This window comes from Cricetulus griseus (assembly GCF_003668045.3).
Source record: "Cricetulus griseus strain 17A/GY chromosome 1 unlocalized genomic scaffold, alternate assembly CriGri-PICRH-1.0 chr1_0, whole genome shotgun sequence".
Lineage (NCBI taxonomy): Eukaryota > Metazoa > Chordata > Mammalia > Rodentia > Cricetidae > Cricetulus > Cricetulus griseus.
This window is the reverse complement of record NW_023276806.1, coordinates 260960631-260979855: the sequence shown is the minus strand read 5'-3', so window position 1 is coordinate 260979855 and position 19225 is coordinate 260960631. Positions and strand designations below refer to the sequence as shown.

The 19225-nt window shown below is 52.2% G+C and overlaps 1 protein-coding gene across 1 annotated transcript in view; it reads left to right on the top strand.

Moving 5' to 3' along the window:
• Window positions 1–18981, top strand: part of Tspear (thrombospondin type laminin G domain and EAR repeats) — a 168945-nt gene extending 149964 nt beyond the window's left edge. The window contains exons 3-12 of the mRNA XM_035451511.1: window positions 311–549; window positions 1770–1860; window positions 3947–4103; window positions 5148–5279; window positions 5835–6061; window positions 7317–7503; window positions 9122–9351; window positions 15040–15227; window positions 16814–16915; window positions 18747–18981. Of these exons, the coding sequence (XP_035307402.1) occupies window positions 311–549; window positions 1770–1860; window positions 3947–4103; window positions 5148–5279; window positions 5835–6061; window positions 7317–7503; window positions 9122–9351; window positions 15040–15227; window positions 16814–16915; window positions 18747–18900 (1707 nt within the window). The 3' untranslated portion in view covers window positions 18901–18981. The remainder of the gene's footprint in view (window positions 1–310; window positions 550–1769; window positions 1861–3946; window positions 4104–5147; window positions 5280–5834; window positions 6062–7316; window positions 7504–9121; window positions 9352–15039; window positions 15228–16813; window positions 16916–18746) is intronic.
• The last annotated feature ends 244 nt before the right edge of the window (window positions 18982–19225 follow it).

The window sequence follows — 19225 nt, the reverse complement described above, 5'->3', positions numbered from 1 at the left end:
CACATGGACTAGGCTGCTTGTCCTGGCCTGGCTGGGGGTTGGGGTGGGGAGGTACACTGAATTTCCACCCAGCAGTGCTACTGGGTAGGGTACCACCAGCTCCACCCACTTCCTGGCTGGCCCTACCTCCTCCTCTCAGTCCCGCCCACTCTCCTGCTAAACTCACCCTCTCTCCCCACCCCTCCCAGGCCCTGCTCTCCTCTCCCCTTCATTCGCATCCACTTCGCCCCATTGCCCTTGCCCATCCTTCTTGGTCCTTCCCTCCTCCCTTTCCTTGAGCTCTGCCCCACCTCTGGCCTCCTCTCTACAGAAGAATGAATACCTGCTCTCCCTGCTGGCGGAGGAGAGGGACACACTGCTGCTCGGCCTGAGGTACTCACCCACACAGCTGCACTTCCTATTTCTCACCGAGGATTTGGCTGGTGCCTGGCAGACCCGTGTATCCTTCAGGAGCCCCGGCCTCGTGGACAGCCAGTGGCACACGCTGATCTTGGCTGTGTCCCAAGGATCCCTTTCCCTCACTATGGACTGTGGCCTCCCAATAGACATGTAGGTACCAGGATGTGCAACCCAGTGAATGGCCATGCTGTGTGTCATCTGAGCAACCCATTCCATGGCTGTTCTGCTACTGTGCTATGAGGGGGGTGGGTCATAGTCCTCCCTGCCCCTACCCTGCCAAATCCTTTACCTGGGGCAAGATATGGAGAACGCCTTAGGTACCAGCCCCTAAGGTAGGTCCCTGATAGGGCCAGGGCTCATGGAGCAGCTACATGGATCTGTGAAATGGAAGGGCCCAATCGGAGCCACAAATCACCTATGTGGAATGACTGTAGTCAAGGAAGATCTAGAGCCCTTGGGCTGAGAGTGCAGGCTAGCACCAAGGCTTCAGGCTGAGCTCAGGGGTCAGGTGCCTAGCACAGAGTGGAGGTGCCTATAGGTGGAGGGCTGGCTAGCTGGTACCCTTGGCCAGGAGCTTGGTGTACTGCAGCAGGTGGTTAAGGCTGGAGGAAGCAGAAGCTGTAGGAGAAGACAGGATGTCATGATACACAGAGGCTCTGGCCACAAATCCCCCCGCCCCCGGCCTGCTATGTTCCTGTCTTCCTCAGTGAGTTCAACCTTCACATCAATCACAACCAGCACTTTCTAGAGGCTCCTGGGTCTCCAGCAAGACACCTCCCTCCTACCTGTACCCATCATTCCATCCTACTCCCCAGGCTGTGTGAAAGCACACAATGGCTGTGTGGGCTGTGGTCCTGATGCAGAAGGTCCTTGGGATTCACCAGGAGGTAGAAAGAGGGCCCCATATATATGCTCACCGTGCATTCCTGCAGGAGCCTCTGTCCTGGAGTGCCCCAGCTCATATCCACAAGGGACTATGAATGTGCCTTTACATGCAAATGGGTCTTAAACCACGTCAAGATAATGTCGGCTGAGTGAGACAGCTCCTGATGAAGAGGCAGAGACCAGAGGTGGGGGAAAGGCAGCAAGCATGCTCAGATGCAACAGGAAGGAAGATGAAGGTAGAGAGATGCAGCCATAGCTGGGGCCCCTGGGGCCACTAGAGCCAGAAGGGCAAGGTGTCCTGTTTTGTCTCAGAGAGGGTACTGCTCTGCAGGCCCTGAACCTCTAATTGCTATGGAACCTGTCATGACAACTGCCCCAGGATTCTCTCACCTGTTACCCATGTGATACCCACCCCCTATATTTATAAGCAAATGGGGTGTATGCTCTTCCTCTTCTGATACTAGTACTGTTCACTCATGTTTCAGAATGGCTGATGTTCCCTTCCCACCCACCCTATCAGTAAGAGGAGCCCGGTTCTTCATTGGCAGCCGGAAGAGAACAAAAGGCCTATTCACAGTGAGTGTGGAGAGGCTGCTAGCAGCACCCCTCCCCCAGGGCTGTGGGGACAGCTTGTCACATGATTTAGATGGTATATTGCCATCTATGCTGAGAACCAGAAACACAAAGGTGTTGTGGAGTCTACCACAGGGCCCTCACACTGGCTGTTCCTATTTTCTCATGCATTCTTCCCTGTGGCTCTTGGATTCCTGCTCACAGGTCCTCCTACCATGGAAGCCTGTCCCCAACACTCTCATAAACTGATGCTTTAACCCAGTCTTTCTGGCCCTGATGTATATCTGCCCTATCCATCCATCTATCTATCCATCCATCATCCACTCACCCATCCATCCATCATCCACTCACCCATCCATCCAACCACTCACCCATCCATCCATCCATCCATCCATCATCCACTCACCCATCCATCCATCCATCATCCACTCACCCATCCATCCATCCATCATCCACTCACCCATCCATCCAACCCTCACCCATCCATCCATCCATCCATCCATCCATCATCCACTCACCCGTCCATCCACTCACCCATCCATCCATCCATCATCCACTCACCCATCCATCCATCCATCCATCATCCACTCACCCATCCATCCATCCATTCATCCATCCATCCATCATCTACTCACCCATCCATCCACTCACCCATCCATCCATCCATCTATTCATCCATCCATCATCCATTCACCCATCCATCATCCACTCACCCATCCATCCATCGACTCACCCATCCATCCATCCATCATCCACTCACCCATCCATCCATCCATCCATCATCCACTCACCCATCCATCCATCCACTCACCCATCCATCCATCCATCCATCCACTCACCCATCCATCCACTCACCCATCCATCCATCCATCCATCCATCATCTACTCATCCATCCATCCATCCATCCATCCACTCAGCCATCTATCCATCCACTCACCCATCCATCCATCCATCCACTCACCCATCCATCCATCCATCCATCCATCATCTACTCATCCATCCATCCATCCATCCATCCACTCAGCCATCTATCCATCCACTCACCCATCCATCCATCCATCCACTCACCCATCCATCCATCCATCCATCCATCATCTACTCATCCATCCATCTATCCACTCATCCATCCATCCATCCACTCACCCATCCATCCATCCACTCACCCACCACACACACACTCCTCTGTCCACTCACCCACCCACATCCTCTCATCCTTCTATTCACCCACACACCCACCACTCATTTGTCCTCTCATCTACCCACCCATGCACTGATCCACCCGCTTAAACATCTACTCACGAGGCCCAGCCACCTATCCATCCAATCACCCACACATCCATCACCTGTGGTGTACTCACTGCTAGGGTGGATCTGGAGTCTGCTCCATAGCTAGGAGCTACAGTTCTCTGTGGTGTCCTCAGCATCTGCAACCATACCTGACATATAGTAATCACTCTGTGGAAATATACTTTGCTATGGCTGAGTGGGCAAATAGAAGAACAGATAGGTGGGTAGATGTCTGCATGCATGGGTGGATGATGATGGATAAATGGATGGGTGCATGGATGGATGGATGGATGGATGGATGGATGGATGGATAGGTGGACAGATGCATGCATGGATTAATGGGTGGGTAGATGGGTGGGTGGATGACTAGAGGGATGAATAGGTAGATGGACTGATTAGTTATTAATGAATAGACATGGGTGGCTTGGCATATGGATGAGTGGTAAGTGGGTGGGTGGATGATAGATGGATAGATAGATAGATGAATGACAGATGAATGACAGATAGATGAATGAATCAATGGTGGCTGGGTAGTGAAGGAAGAAATGGAAGAGTAGTTGGGTGAAATGGAAAAGGAATGTGGTCTGGTCACTCTAGTTCCATATGGACAGTCCCTTCTTCACTAAGATCAGTAGGCAATTGTGTGTCACACTCCTGATGGCTTCCCAATAATCCACTTGCAGACCCCTTCCCACTGTACCCACTGGGCCATATGGGCCAAGGCTAGACCCACTGGGCCATATGGGCCAAGGTCTCCAACAACTGCAGATATCAGTGGAACCTCCCTTTCTCCCTCTACAGGGCCTGATAAGGCAACTGGTTCTGCTGCCTGGTTCAGATGCCACCCCAAGGCTGTGCCCCAGCAGGAACGCCAGGCTGGCAGAGCTGTCCATCCCCCGGGTGCTGAAGAGGCTCACAGAGAAACCTGATGACAACGAGGTGCTGAAATATCCCTATGGTTAGTAGGCTGGGCTTGCTTCCCACCCTGGCAACATCTGAGAGCACAGGCTCCTTTCTCAGCCTCTCCAGAGTGCATCTCTCAGTGGCAGAAGGGCAGTGGCCAGGAGGACTCAGGGCTATCAAAAAGGCCAGTCCTTTGAACTGTCCCTCCCTTGAAGAGCTCTACTTGGACAGCCTACAAGTAGACCATGCACCTTTCTTGGTCTCCTGGGCAGATAGTAGTCATGGCTCACATCAGGAAGGCCCCCTCCTCTGGACCACTGGCCAGCAATTACTCATATCTCCCAGCCACTCCCTGAAGCTTACCATAAAGCCCAGCCCAAACCAAGACCTAGTTCTCTTTCCCACCAGCCATTCCAGCCCATGACTTCTCCCGGACATGCTTCTCTCTGGTTGGTACCCGCTGTCCTAGTGTTGGGTGCAATGTTGACTCGTTTATTAAAATAACACCCCCTGCTGTACAGAATCTGAAAGTCCCTCCCCAACTACCCATATACCCCTGCTCTGTGGCAAGAAGATGAGGTGAGGGACAGCCAAGCCCCCAAAGCTTATGGTTCTCACATAATAAATAAATGAAATCCCTATCCCAATATGTCAGGCATTTAGGTTTTACTGTGTTATACCACTGCCTGGTGCTGGTGGAGCTGTCCCCATAAGGCCAAGATCCCTGGCATGAGACCAATGTTGGTACTAATGGTGGTGAGATCAAAACTCAGACCCAAGAATACTGCCTGCAGCTTAGCTGAGAAGAGGCAGAGAAGAGCAGAAAAGTGTATGGCTATTGAGGATGTCCACGGGGGGACAGCCAAGGGACAGAGAGACATTCCCTCCAGGTACAAGGTGGGTGTGTGGTCAGGCAGCCACACAGGAAACACTATGTCTGGGCCCTAGGTTGCCCACCCTATCTCCAGTGACCTGTGCTGTCTGGGGCTCCCTTCAGCCACATAGGTCAAGATAGGACCACAGGGCTTGGCCCCTTGCACAGAGTCTTCATCTAGGGATCCCTGATACAACAGATACTTTCGCCTGTTCTTCCCCACAGAAGCTGACATGAAAGTAACCCTGGGATCTCGGCCACCATGCACCAAGGCAGAGGGTGTCCAGTTCTGGTTTGATGCTGCCCGAAAGGGGCTCTACCTGTGTGCAGACAGCGAGTGGGTCTCCGTGTTGACAGGTGAGGCTGGATGCAGAATTTACATCCTAAGCACATACAGCTGGCTGTATCCCCATTGGGAAAGGATTCCATGAAAGGCTGAGTCCCATCCATCTGTAAGGGCCACTTCAGATAGCGGAAAGCCACCAGAACAGCCCAGGCAAGCCAGGATGTCTTCCTCCCTAGAATACCCCGAGCCTGTGTGTTCAACCTAGAAATAGGCATATCCTGGGTGTGCCATGAGGGCAGCGTGGCTGGCTTCTCTCAGCAACTCTTCCCTGAAAGCTGATGGCAGAAAGAGGGTGCATTACAGGAACTCAGACCTCTCTTTTGTCCCTGTTTGAGTCCGGGGCCACAGAGACCCCAAAACCCCTGATGGACAGGAGCAACCTCCTTTTAACGGTCCTTTCCCAAGAGGATAAAATGGGGCTCCAGGGGAAATCTCTTTCATAAATTCCAGGGCCCTGGGCACAAGCCTAAGAGCCAAGTCATGACAGGTCCCAAAAGTTACTCCCAAGAGAACCGCCAGCTCCATTCCTATGCACACTGACTAGGTCCCCACCCTCCCATTCCAAGCCAAGACCAAGCTGGACTACGTAGAGGAACACCAGAGTCTGCACACCAACTCAGAGACCCTGGGCATCGAGGTGTTCAACATCCCGGGTGTGGGACTCTTCGCAGCCACAGCCAATCGGAAGGCTAGATCAGCCATCTATAAATGGACAGATGGAAAATTTGTCTCCTACCAGAACATTGCCACACACCAGGCACAGTCTTGGCGACATTTCACCATTGGGAAAAAGGCAAGTCTGTACAGGTGACTTCCCCTTCCTGGTTGATGGGCACCACCATTGGGTCTGCAGACTGGAACTTTGCCAGTTAATGCATCTCTCAGGGTTCCAAGCAAGCCTTTGCTAAGGGGTCAGGTGGGATGCTCAAAGTCCCAGGCTTTAGCATATAAGAGTGTGCCTATAAGGAGCCTGCTCAGCTTCCCACAAGCTGGTAGTACCAGCTTGAAAGTCTGTCTGCCTAGTCCTGTGCTAACTCACTACAAATCCAAACTGTTAAGATTGGAGCCAGGAAAATGGTTGATAGAGTGTTTGCTTAGCGTGCACAAATCCTTGAGTTTGGTTCCCAGCACTGTGTAAACCAGGTGAGGCAGCTCACACTTACAACCCTAGCCTTTAGGGAATGGAGGCAGGAAGATCAGAAGTTCAAAAATTATCTTCAGCTACATAGAGAGTTTGAGGACAGCCTGGGCTACATGAGACCCTGTTTCAAAAAACACTTACTGTTGGAGTGACCTCACTAGGCCAAACATACATATCTTACTTCTCACTCTACCATGCTGGCCACACAGGAAGCATAAATGTATGCTAGTAGCAGGTCCCTGGAGATCAAGGGCCTGAGAGTTAGCCCCAGACAGTTCCTTCCTCCTGGGCTGGAGTGAGCAGAAAACCTGTACAAGGAGAGGGCATTGGAACCATAACAGGAGAAATTAATGTTTTCTTTCAAATTCCTGCAGCCTGCAAGGCAGGACATTGTCCGGGAGACAGCATTGTGTGTCTGTCTCCAAGGACTCTAGCCCAGCAGAGGGCCCATGCCAGATACTGAAGATAAAACAAGTAAAGCCTGCTGTCCCCTGATAGGGACACCCTGTTTCCAGGTTCAGAGTGGCAGAAGTGTTACCAGCTGGCTATTTCCTAATGACATCTGAAAGCTTTTCATTTTCTTTATAATTAAAAAAAAATAGCATTCAAGAACTACTGGAAAACAGAAAAACGAGGGAAGGAAACACTTTGTCCCTAAACAAATGCATGCTCTCATTTGCATATGGGCAATGCACACACATCACACGTGAACTGAAAACCATGCTCTCTGTCCCTGGGAGAGCCACACAATCATGCAACATAGAGCCCCAAGTGTGTCCCATTACCAGCACTCTGGTGTTTACTCGGTCTGGCCCGTACCCTTCCCTCTGGATGTGGGAGAGACACTGAGGTTCAGAGTCCTGGACTCCTGGTCTGGTGCCAAGAAAAGCTAATGTTTCTCTTCCAGATTTTCCTGGCCGTGGCTAACTTTGGGCCAAATGAAAGGGGCCAAGAGTTTTCTGTCATCTACAAGTGGAGCCCCAGAAAGCTGAAGTTCACCCTTTACCAGAGGATTGCCACCCACAGCGCCCGAGACTGGGAAGCCTTTAAGGTGGATGGAGAGCACTTCCTGGTGGTAGCCAACCACCGAGAAGGTAGGACAGATGTGGCCTTTGACCTGGAAGGAAGCCATTCCATAGTTTATGCGCAAGGGTGAATTTTCATCTCATTAAAATATATATATATATATTAAGTTGGGGCTGGGGAATAGCTCCCCCAGTAAAGTGTCTGCTTGTCTTACAAGCGTGAGAGCCTGAGTTTGATACCCAGATGTAAGAAAAATAGCTAAACATGGCTTTGTAATCCCAGCACTACGGTAGAGGATCCCAGGGACTCATCGCAGCCAATGTAGCCTAACTGGTGATTCCCAGGCCACTGAGAGGCATTGTCTCAAAAGATAAGGTGGACAGTGCCCCTGAGGAATGACACTGGAGATTGACCTCTAACCTCTACATGGACATTACACATGTACATATGTGCACGTGTGTGTGTGTGTGCGCGCGCGCACACACACACACACACACACACACCTGAACCCACATACAAACACTAAGTCATGTGTGGTTCATTTCCTGCTACTTACCCCTGAACTGTGTGGTCAGAAGTAATCCACATAATCCATCACAACTGTGGTTGACCTAGGTCAGGAAGACAGGGAAGCCACGAGGTTCCTGACCAGCAGAGAAGCCACTGAGCCCCAGTCTGGGCTATATCAGCAACTTCCCTCCTAACTTTGAGGAGTCAGCACAGCCAGCAGGTGGCATACTGACCATAAGCCAAGGCAGTAGATTAATGTTGATGGGTGTATGCCCATAGAGGAAGTCAGTTTGGAAGCTGTCCCGCCGCTGCTTCCCTAAGAGCAAGCTCAGCATTCTGACATAGACTCCATAATGCCAGAGAAGACAGCAGGTAGTGCAGCCTTGGAGGGCTGGGAAACCCAGTGTCTGAGTCAAGCTCTTGCCACGATGGTAGCCGAGTCTCCTCAATCCTGGAACTCCAAGGGTGGGCGGTCTCAGGGAGTGGCTGTAGGGCTGCTCCGAGCCATCTCTCTGAAGACTTCATAGCTCAGTATCCACCCAAGTGTAAAGTGCACCAGGAAGCCTGGGGGTGAAGTACCAGTCATTGCACTCAGGGTCTAGGGGAGCCCAAGACCCCTAACAACAGAGTGGCCCTCAGGGTGAATGCTCCAGCAGGCACTGGAGAGGAAGACATGGGGGAAGACCTCGCAGGAAGGACCATGGGTGAGCAGCTCCAGGGGTCTCTTCTAGGGAGTACCATGAAGGGAGGATCACAGGGGAGGGCCTCCAGAGAGCAACACAGGGGAGGACTTCTGAACAGCATCATGAAGGAGAAAGGCCTGGGGAGCATTATTCATGGAAGACTTCCAGGGACACCATGGTGGGGGGGTAGTTTCAGACAAAGAGAGAGTGAGATGAGAACATCTGACCTATTAGGGCAGGAAAGGGCCAAGGCAGGAGGTGAGTAGGGCTTAGATGGTGGAAGGCGACTGTGGGCCATCTGGACCCACAGGCTTTTTCTTCTGGGAACAGCAGGCCCAGAGGCGGGATGGCGGAGCTTACCTGAGGGGTGGGATAAGGGAGGGTCTTAGGTATGTAGAGAACGTGCGTGCGCAGTAGCTGTCTGTGGCCTGGCCAAAAGCAGCTGTGAAACCCAGGGAGCCGCCCCCTCCCCCAGCATTGACCTTGGTTCCAGGGGACAACCACAACATCGACAGCGTGGTCTACAGGTGGAACCCCAGCAGCCAGCTCTTCGAAGCCAATCAGTCTATTGCCACGTCCGGTGCCTACGACTGGGAGTTCTTCACCGTGGGGCCCTACTCCTTCCTGGTGGTGGCCAACACCTTCAATGGCACCTCTACCCAGGTGCATTCCCACCTCTACATCTGGCTCGTCGGCGCCTTCCAGCTCTTCCAGTCATTCCTGGTAAGAAGCCTAGTTTTCCAATGCAAGATGCCATGAACACCCGATCCATGGGCTGTGCCCTCTGGGTGGGGTCCTCTAGGGGCAGAACTCCATGAAAGACAGTGTAGTGTGGCCCTGGCCCCGGTGCCCAAATGCCTATCCCTTCTGTATGCTACATCTTCCCGGGTGGTCTGGGCCCTCACTGCTTCCGTGGCCCCCAGTACCCCCGAGGAAAGCCTGCGTATGGGTTGAGTCTGGGTTGTTGAGGAAGGTACCCTGGGTTCCCACATCAGTCCTCTTCAGGGACCACATCTCCCCTGCTCCATCAGTCAGTGTCTGTGGGTCTCCAGGTCTGGTGTAGCAAGGCAACTTGGCTCTGACCTGGGCAGAGGATGAGGACAGATATAGTATCTATCCCCTTTTGATTTTGAAGCCCCTCGGCTGGTTCCACCACCCCTGCTGGCAAAATCTTTGAGTATTTACTTTTGTGGCATAGACAGTTTCATGTCACGGTCTGTTTGTGTGAGCTGCACAGAAGAGCAAGCTTGCCAAAAATAGCAGAACTTCCACAGTGACCTTAGTGGGGGGCAGAGGCACAGCCAGAGGCCAGCAGCCACTCTGCATTTAGCACAGGATCAAAGCAAAACCCTGAGCCCAGGGCAGGCCAGGCTGTGTGCTGTAGAGGAGGGCAGCCCAAAATGACTCTGCTGAAGGAGGGGAGGGAGAGGCATGCCTGGTACAGAACAGCCGAGGGCGCAGAGGTGGATGCAGCTGGAAGCCATCAGATGCAGATAGGGTGGACTGGCTCAGCCCTGCCTGAGCTGTAGTCTGCCCTTTCCCCCACATCTTCCTGATTCCTCAGAACCCACAGAAGTCCACTTTCATGCTTTGCCAATAGTCTCTCTTCCTTTGCTTAAATCCTTTCAGCCCTGGAGATGCCTTAATACGTTTGCCATTTGCGTTTTTGCAATGTCACGAACATGAGCTTTGAAGCTAACTAACCTACATACTCTGAATGTACCTGCAAGCTGTGGGAACACACCCACCTCTGCAGGGCATGCCTTTCTGGAAGAGTCTGTGTTGCAGGGACTCAAACCAAGCAGGCTCCCATCCGTAGGGCAGGCACTCCCAGGGCACCATGGATAAGCACAGTGGTTCAAAGGGAGGCTTCAGGCATCACAGATCTTGCAGCCCAGGGTTGCGTGAGCAGAGGCTGGCTTCCAGGGTGAGGGTGGGGAGCAGTTAGGATGGTGGTGCAAGGGCTGCTTTAAGGGTCACCCCTGAGGCCTGGCCACAAGTATGCCTCCCTGCCTTGGTTTCCTTGTCAGTGGAGTAAGTACAGTGTGAAATCGTCCTTGCGTGTAAGCAACAACTGGATGGCCCTCAGAAGAGGCTGCTCTGGGCCATGCAAACACCTCCACACACCTCTGACTTCTGCATCCATCGGAGACAGAAACTGGCTGTGGTCCTTGCAGGTTGGGAAGGCGCCTGATTTGAGGGATACCTCTGTGGTCAGGCAAGAACACGGGGACGGGGGAGCACAAGGAGTTGGCTAGGGAATGTGCTATGTGCCCAGGGGTCTCAGAAGTGCATCTTCCTGTAGCCTTGGTTCCTGCCTGAGCTGAGAGCTCACAGTGAGGGGTCAGTTCCCCCAGGGCCTCTGATTGACTGGGGAATCGGCTGGGGAATTCCTGGCCATGCATTGGCCTGCCCTCCTCTCCTGGCACTCCAGGACCAGAGAAGCACCCTCATCTTTCTGTATCAAAGCCAAGCTGAGTCTCTTTGGTCCAGCAACTAATCCATTGATGGCTGAGTGCCTGCCCACCCAATGGGAGCTGTGGGATGCCAGGTGCTCCTGGCAGCAGCTCCTGGAAGTGCCATTATCCTGCCAAGGTGCTCCAGTGGCACACACCCAATGCCTGGACAGCATGCGGCTCTCTGGGGGAATTCCTCTGGGAGAGAGGGAAGGCCTCCCATCCCAGAGGGTATCTAGTCACCTGGGCTCCAGGGCTAGGTGGGCATTGGTAAAATGGTCTGATGTTGGGGTTCTTTATTCCCTGACGATCTGGGAATACAGGAGCCATCTAAGCCACGGGGCCTGATGTAACCTGCAGCTTCCCTCTCATCTCTGAGTGGGAGGGGCTGGCAGAGGGAGCAGTGTGGGCTTTCCCAGGAGGGGAATCTGTATAGCCAGTGACTAGTCAGCTGTGAGCCAGCCACCTGGCCAGCTAAGGGTTCAGAGCTTGAGTCAGCAGGACCCCTACCTGACTCTACCAGTCCATGGCTGACATTTCGAGGAACAACGGACAAGGTGAATTTCATATAAAAATGAATAATATTTGATAGGACTATGTCCCAACTATTGTTGGGATATATGGAGAATAGAATATCATTCCTCAAGTACTTGAAATTTAGGCAGGAGAGTGCACCCACATTTGCTAAGTCAGCCCCCTGGTCCTGACTGGAGTCAGAGAGGATAGGGGCTCGAGCTGTCTCTGAGCCCCAACAGCTAGGGCACACAGCAGGCCTTGTGTCTCTCACACCCTAGGGACACAGCAGGTTCTCCTGAGGTGACTGAAGCCCCTGTCCCAGCACCTGCCCAGTGGAAGGAGCCTCACAACCCCCATGATGACATGCTCACCTCTCACACACCTTCCCAGTTCCTACGGCTCCAGAGCTCTGGCATACATGAGCTTTCGTCTTCTTCATGCTCAAAAGCTTTCTCTATCTGCCCCAGCCCCTCCTGAGCAGCTTCCTTCTCCCCCCTGCTCCCCACATGCCCTGTGGGTGTCCTGCCTTCTCACCCACTGACCCCCCTCCTCTTCACCTACACAGCTGCCACTCTTCTGTAGTCCCAAAGTCCTAGCCAGTCCCTGGTCCTAAGGTGAGGCCCCACTCCTGCCCTGGTCTCCTGAGGGGCAAGGAGGACACTTGGCTGCTCACTGAGGCAGCACCTGGCCTGGCCCCAGCAGAAAGTTGATGCCTCTACACGGTCCCAGGAGAGCTTGCTCTGGGCCTCCAGCCACCCTGGGTGGCATAGGACAGCTACTACCAGAGTTCCCTGTGCAAATCACCTCGGGCCCCATCAGTACTGGTGAGCAGAGAGCAAGCAACTCAAAGCTGAAAGGATGCCCTGGTGATCTGAGAAAGGTGTGTGCTGTGTGGGCATATATGTGCATGCCTGCCCGTACATGTATGTGCACGTGTTCAGACACATGCCTACAGGTGAGTGTCCGTATGTTTATTCATATGTGCACATACGTTCACACACTCACAGGTGTGCATAAACGTCGTGTAGGCGTGTGTGAACATCTCTCTGTGTATGTGCACACACTCCTGTGTATACACATGTACACATTTGCTGTGGACATGATAGTGTACCAGTCTGTCTGTGAGTGTGTATGTCCACAGTATGTAAGCAGGCATGTGACGGACAGTGATGATTTTCTTAGCACTTACTTGCAAGAAGCAATGTTGTGACAGTCAGAGGATTACCTATGCCACACTGTGCTAGGGTATGGGTCTGGCAGTCTGAAGGTCCTGCAGGCCCTGTTATCTCTCGGGGGTCTGGACTGATCCCAGCTTTTAGACAGTCCTGTGAGGAGAAGGGATGCTGATCTAGAAAACCTCAGGCAGCCTCTGTCCCCAGTCAGGACTTTGTGACTCCAGGACTCCTGGACCCCTTATCCTCTAGGGTCTCAAGTGACTCTCACCCTGTGCCTCTTAGGCTTTATCAAGCTCCTTCTGCATCAAACCTTGGGGCAGCCTCCTCTGGGTTCCCAGCCATCTCTTGCCCACTACCTGGCTGGGCTCAGTGGGTATTGGCGCCCTCTGCTGCCGGTGGAGAGAATGCTGTTAAGTTGGGCTCAGGGCTGGTTTTTTTCCCTAAGCCTCCAGCAGGATTAGCCAGCCAGACCATGGACAGCAAAGAGACAGAGGCTCTTGGTAGTGTGAGGACAATGAGTTCTCTGACCTCCACTGAGGGCAGGATAAAAGCATCCAGAGGGTGGCTGTGAAGATGGCTTAGCAGGTAAAGTGCTTACCTGCCATTTGGTCCCTAGACCCCCATAAAAGTGAGGTGTTCAGTGGCGTGTACTTGTAATCTAAGTTCTGGAGAGGCAAAGATGAATAGCTGAATCAGTGAGCCCCAGGTCCCACACAGAGACCCTCCCTCAAAAACACCAAGTAAATGGTTCTTGGGTAATAATACCTGAGGTTGACCTTTGGACTCCTCGTACATGTGTACACATGTATGTATACATACTCTTGCACATATGAACATACATACACACACATCTGGAAGGTCAAGAGCTATTTCTCACACTGGCTGTGCAAGGTGTCCCCCAAGCAGGAGGCTCCTGGGCATCAGCTAAAATCAGGAAGATGCCATTGGCCCATCTGAAGCACAATCCACAACATGACTCACTCTGTCCCCAGCTAGGACAGTCCCAGGATAGCCTGCCTATGTCTTCAGAAAAGGCAGAGAGCTGCGGGATCCTACTGGCTGTGTGGCTTGAACATCCCTGCCCTGGGTTCAGGTTCCCAGCCTTCAGTGAGGATCCCAACAGAATCTGGCCCAATGTGTTATCTCAAGACATAGGGGATTGAGTGGCATCATTTAACCGACATTCCAGAAGGAGTCAGCTGTTACACAAACACAGGTTTCACCCATGGCGCATGTGTTATTGGATAGTAGCCATTGCTTGTAGCAGCTGCATGTGCTGTTTTCTCCCTCTGAGGGGAGTTGAGGTTCTAACAATCATCTGTTGGTCCCACTGGCCTCTGGAAGTTTGGTTCTAGCCTTTGCTTTGCTAAGTTCCGTTTTTAGTTTCCAGGAAGCTTCCCTTAGTTCTGCACCCTCAGCCTTCCCCATTCATGGGCAGCCTTTCTGTGGCTGTCCTGAGACCCCACAGCAGCAGCCAGAGCCCCGTGATGGCCTATGGCTCCTGGCCCTAGCTCCTCCTCCCGCCATAGGCTCCACCTCCTGGATCTGCCATACTCCAGAGCTCACCCCTAACCCCTACACAGCAGCTCCTCCCTCTCTCTCTCTCTCTCTCTCTCTCTCTCTTCTCTCTCTCTCTCTCTCTCTCTCTCTCCGTGTGTGTGTGTGTGTGTGTGTGTGTGTGTGTGTGTGTGTGTGTGTGTGTTCACACATGCACACACACACACATGTATTTGGTGTATAAGGCAAGGCATTGATGTGAGCAGAAGCTAAGGCTACAGAGCCCTGGCTGTGGCAGAGTTTCCTGGAGCCTAGTAGAGCACTGTCCATTAGCCACAGACCCTACATGGGCTAGCACGTTCCTTCCCATACTCTGGCCTCCTGTCCTGCTGTCTTCCTAGGCGTTCACAAACCTACTAGGGCCCTGCTGCCATTGCTTCAGCTTTTCTGGGAATGTTCCCCTTGATCAGGGCCTCCCTCCCATACACTTCCTTTTGGTGGGCTCCTCACACAAAGGGACTTGCATAGCTTCGGGTCTGTGACAAAGATTTTCCCCATCACCTCACACGTTATGGGACTGAGTGACCTCTGGAACAAGCAGGCAGAGGAACTCTGTTTGGGGCTCTGGTGAAAGGACAGCAGCCAAGTGGACTCAGTGGGACAGCTAGCCTGGATCACTGGGCACAGTGGTGATGACATTAGTGGCATGACAGTCGGGGCCGCCCTCACTGGCCTCACCCTCCTACATGGCTCTTCATTCACTCCAGACCTTCGGCGCTGCAGACTGGGAGGTCTTCCACATTGGTGAGAGGATCTTCCTTGCGGTAGCAAACAGTCACAGCTACGACGTGCAGATGCAGGCGCAGAATGACTCCTATGTCCTCAGCTCTGTCATCTATGAGCTCAATGTCACAGCTCAGAACTTTGTCAAGTTCCAGGACATCCCCACATGCAGGTACCAAGTGGTAGGAAGGGCAGAGTGAGTCTGTGGGTGGGTGGCATTGGAAGGCCTGCCAGGCCATCCCCAACTTCCTCCCAGGACGCCTGGTCAGAGCAGGTGGCCATGATCATGAGACCCATCTTGTGAGTTCACAAGGGAAGGCCCAGCACCTCCACAAGGAGAAATGGTCTGTCTGTGTGATATAGAGTAAGCATCAGGTCCTTGAGCTCAGGCAGGTGTCACCTCCCACCACACACTGCCAGACCCTGCCCCACCTGCTCTTCAGGGCCACCAAGTTATCACTGAGAAGGCAGAGCTGTCCCCACCTACACTGAGTTCCTCTGGAAGGATTCTTGCTATCTCCAAGTAAAACACAGTCACACTGTCCACACAACAGAGCCAGAGGTCTGAGCTCCAGGCTAGGGTTCTCATTACCCCATTGGAAGGGGGTCACATATCAGATATCTGTATATAAGATTTTTATTTTACACTTCATAACAGCATTAAAATGACAGCTATGAAGTAGCAATGAAAATAATTTAATGGTTAGGGGGTTCACCACAACATGAAGAAGTGTATTAAAAGGCCCAAGCATTGGGAAGGTTGAGAACCACTGGGCTAGGCCCAGAGTGGTTGCCAATCTAGAATGCAGCAGAGGCTGTCACAGGGCTTTTTATCCCTTAAGAGCTTTGGGGAACACTCACAGTCCTCCCTAAGTGTCAGGCGCTCCTCAGCCTGAGAGATAGAGCACTGAGCGAATTTAGACTATTCAAAGAAAAACTCTAAGGCCAACAGTCAAGTATAAAGGTGAGGTTGGCATCTGTGACATCACAGGACACACGGGAACTATATGTTTATGGGGGGTGCATAGCTATAAGTTCCAGGAAGATCACACTGTAGCCATAGCCAGGGTTGCTCCAGAAACAGGCAGCTGTGGTAGCAGGTAAGGAAGGGAAGAGGGACCTTCTGCGTAGGCCTAGTCTTTTGATTTATGGGTACCCACAATGTTTACTTTTGAAAACTTCATTTTTCTTTAGTTTAAAAATAAAAAGAAATCCTGGGACGAAAAACAAAAAGAGGAAACAGTAGTGCCTGCCTGGTTCAACCCAGAACCACCTCTGCCTGAGCTCTCGGTGGCCTCTGGGTCCAGTGGACCCTGGAGGGAGCCTCTTTCCTTACCATGTTCCCGCATCTGGAACTGGGTGTCTGCTGAGAATGAGTTTTAGAATAAAGCACTCACCAGGCCTTTAGGAAGAGAATTGGGAATAAAACAAGTGGAAAAAGGAGCTGTGATTACAAACCAGATGCAGAGGGGCTGAAGAGGCAGCCTGGGGACTTGAACTCAGTTTCCAGGTCCCACATGGAGCAGCTCGCAACCCCGGTAACTACTACTCCAGGGGATCTGATGCCCTCTGCGCGCGTGTGTGCACGCGCGCGCGCGCGCACACACACACACACAAATTAATCTTAAAACAAAAGAGAGGAAGAAGTTACAGAGTGAGATGTAACTCAGGAGACAAGGCCTGCCCAGAGGTCAACGTGGGGCCAGCATTGGCTCTGAGAAGGTGGTAGCATCCTCACCTAGCTCCCTGTCTCCTCAGTGCCCTGGACTGGGAGTTCTTCTCAGTGGGAGAAGATCACTTCCTGGTGGTTGCGAACTCCTTTGATGGAAACACCTTCTCAGTGAACAGTATTATTTACAGGTAAGGACTGCTTGTGGCTGACATTCATCCTCCAGCCTTAGGGGGTTCATAGTGGGAGGCTCCCCTCCCCTCACAAGTGGCCACAGGGTCGGAGCAAGTTGAGACCATCAGGCTGAGTGTGTGTTTTCCTGCAACTGGCCAGGTAGAGAATCGGGTGCCAGGATGTACCCACTAGAGGGCACCCCATGGGGCTACACCCCTCAGATAATGACTGGGCATGCTAAGTGGGAATTTATGGGGTCCAGTTTTCCTCTTATATAGTGACAATCTTCTTACATTTTTTGCATTTTTTCCCTAGGAGGGTGTTTGTTTGTTTGTTTGAGCAAGAGTGGGGTGTTGTTTCCGTTGGCAGAATCTCATCGGTTTTTTTCATTTAGCCACCTAACCAAATTGTTTTACCATCTCTAACACCTTCTCTTGGGAGGAGTCTCAGGGGCCCTAGCCACTCAGGCTGTCTCTGCCAAGAAAGTAATGGCACCCTTGCTCAACAAGGTTTTTATTGCTTAGTTAGTTGCCTAACTAGCTCCAAGTTCCAGAACTGTCCTGGGCAACAGCAGTGGGGGGGTAGCAATCCTGCCCCTAGCTTTGATCTAAATGTCATGCCGAGTGGCCTGCCTGGTTCCTGATTTCCTTAAGCATCCGTAGTACATGGAGCCGGAGATAGTGATCTGCTGGTATGATGACAAACAATGAGAGATTTGTTCTGAGCTGAGCAGCTGAGGCTGATTCAGAATTTCTTCATCCCCCTGGATTCCAATCGCAGCTCAGATTCTGGTTTATATAGGAAGTGAAGCTTGCCCATGACATCCTGAGGTCCTTAGCTTTATAAAGACACAATGCAGCTTCTCTCTATGTCAAGAGCAGTTTCAATAATAGCATGTCGATTTCTGTCATTGGGATAAATTCACTTCTGGGCCTCAGGCCTCTTTACGAGCTCCTCCTTTACGAGCCCTGCTTCTCCGGGTGTCCTGAAATGCTTCAGTCACCTGTAGTTTATGAGAAAAGGTATGGCTTTGCTTAGACTTTCAGAGTCATTGCTGTAGTCTTTTGAACATGATAAACCAATTTTAAAAGGTGTGTTGAAGGGGAAGCTCGAAAAGCACCCGCCGCCCTTCCAGAGGACTGATTCGGTTCCCAGCACCCAAGTGATGACTCACAACCTTTCACAACTCCAGGTCCAGGGGTCCAACCCCTTCTTCTGGCCTCTGTGGGTGTCCAGCATGCGTGTGATGACCATACATACACACAAGCAAGATACTCATACACATAAAATAAACAAATTCAAAAGAAAAAAGGTATAATGCATGTTGAAGAATGATGGCCAAAAATCTTTTGAAAAATAATATTGAAAAGGCTTGGTAGATGTCTCAGTCAGTAAAGTGTTTGCTGAACAAGGACCTGAGTTCGATCCCCAACATCCACATACAAGCCCATGTATGTAATCTCAGCACTGGGAGGGTGGAGATAAGCAGGGCTGTGGAGTTCTCCCTGCAGCCAGTCCAGCCAGATCAATGAGCTCTGTTTGATGAGAGATCCTGAGAAAATAAGATGGCAGTGATTAAGGAAGATACCCCAAGTCTGTCTCTAGCCTTCACACATATGTGCATGCAAACCAGCCTGTTTCTGAGGACTGAGACTCGAACAACCAGTGCTCCTGACTGCACATTCCTAAATACTTAGGGTACCTGGAGCAGGCTCCTGGGTAGACATAAGGGAGTTTTGGGATCTTGGATGGGCAGCATCTTTCCCGGGCCTCAGTTTCTCACTTGACCCTGGGAGAATGTCCCCTGCATGGGTGCCTAGGGGACCAGGCTGACTATCCCTCCCACAGGTGGCAAGGCTATGAGGGCTTCGTGGCGGTACACAAACTCCCCACCTTTGGCTGCCGGGACTGGGAGGCCTTTAATACCACTGCAGGCTCATACCTCATCTACTCCAGCGCCAAAGAGCCCCTCTCCAGGGTCCTGAAGCTACGGACGGGCTGAAGTTACCCTGGACCCTACTGCCTCCCCCGAGCATCTGGGCATAAGCAGAAGGCAGGACCTACCCAGCCCTCTGGGTCCTGGAACAGGTGAAGATGCCTGTGACCTCTCCACCCTCTCTGAGCTGGCTCTTTCCCCCTCCCCCAGCTGGTGCTGTACCAGAGCCACAGTCCTGGTGACTGGTGGCCATGTTTCAGGCGACCCTGGGATCCTTCAGGCTGAGGCCCAGGGCTGCCACCCAATCTCGGTGCTCCCAGCCTATGTCCTGCAGGGACAGTTGCTATCACACTTTACCTCAAACACAGGGACCCTGGCAATCTCTAGGGCC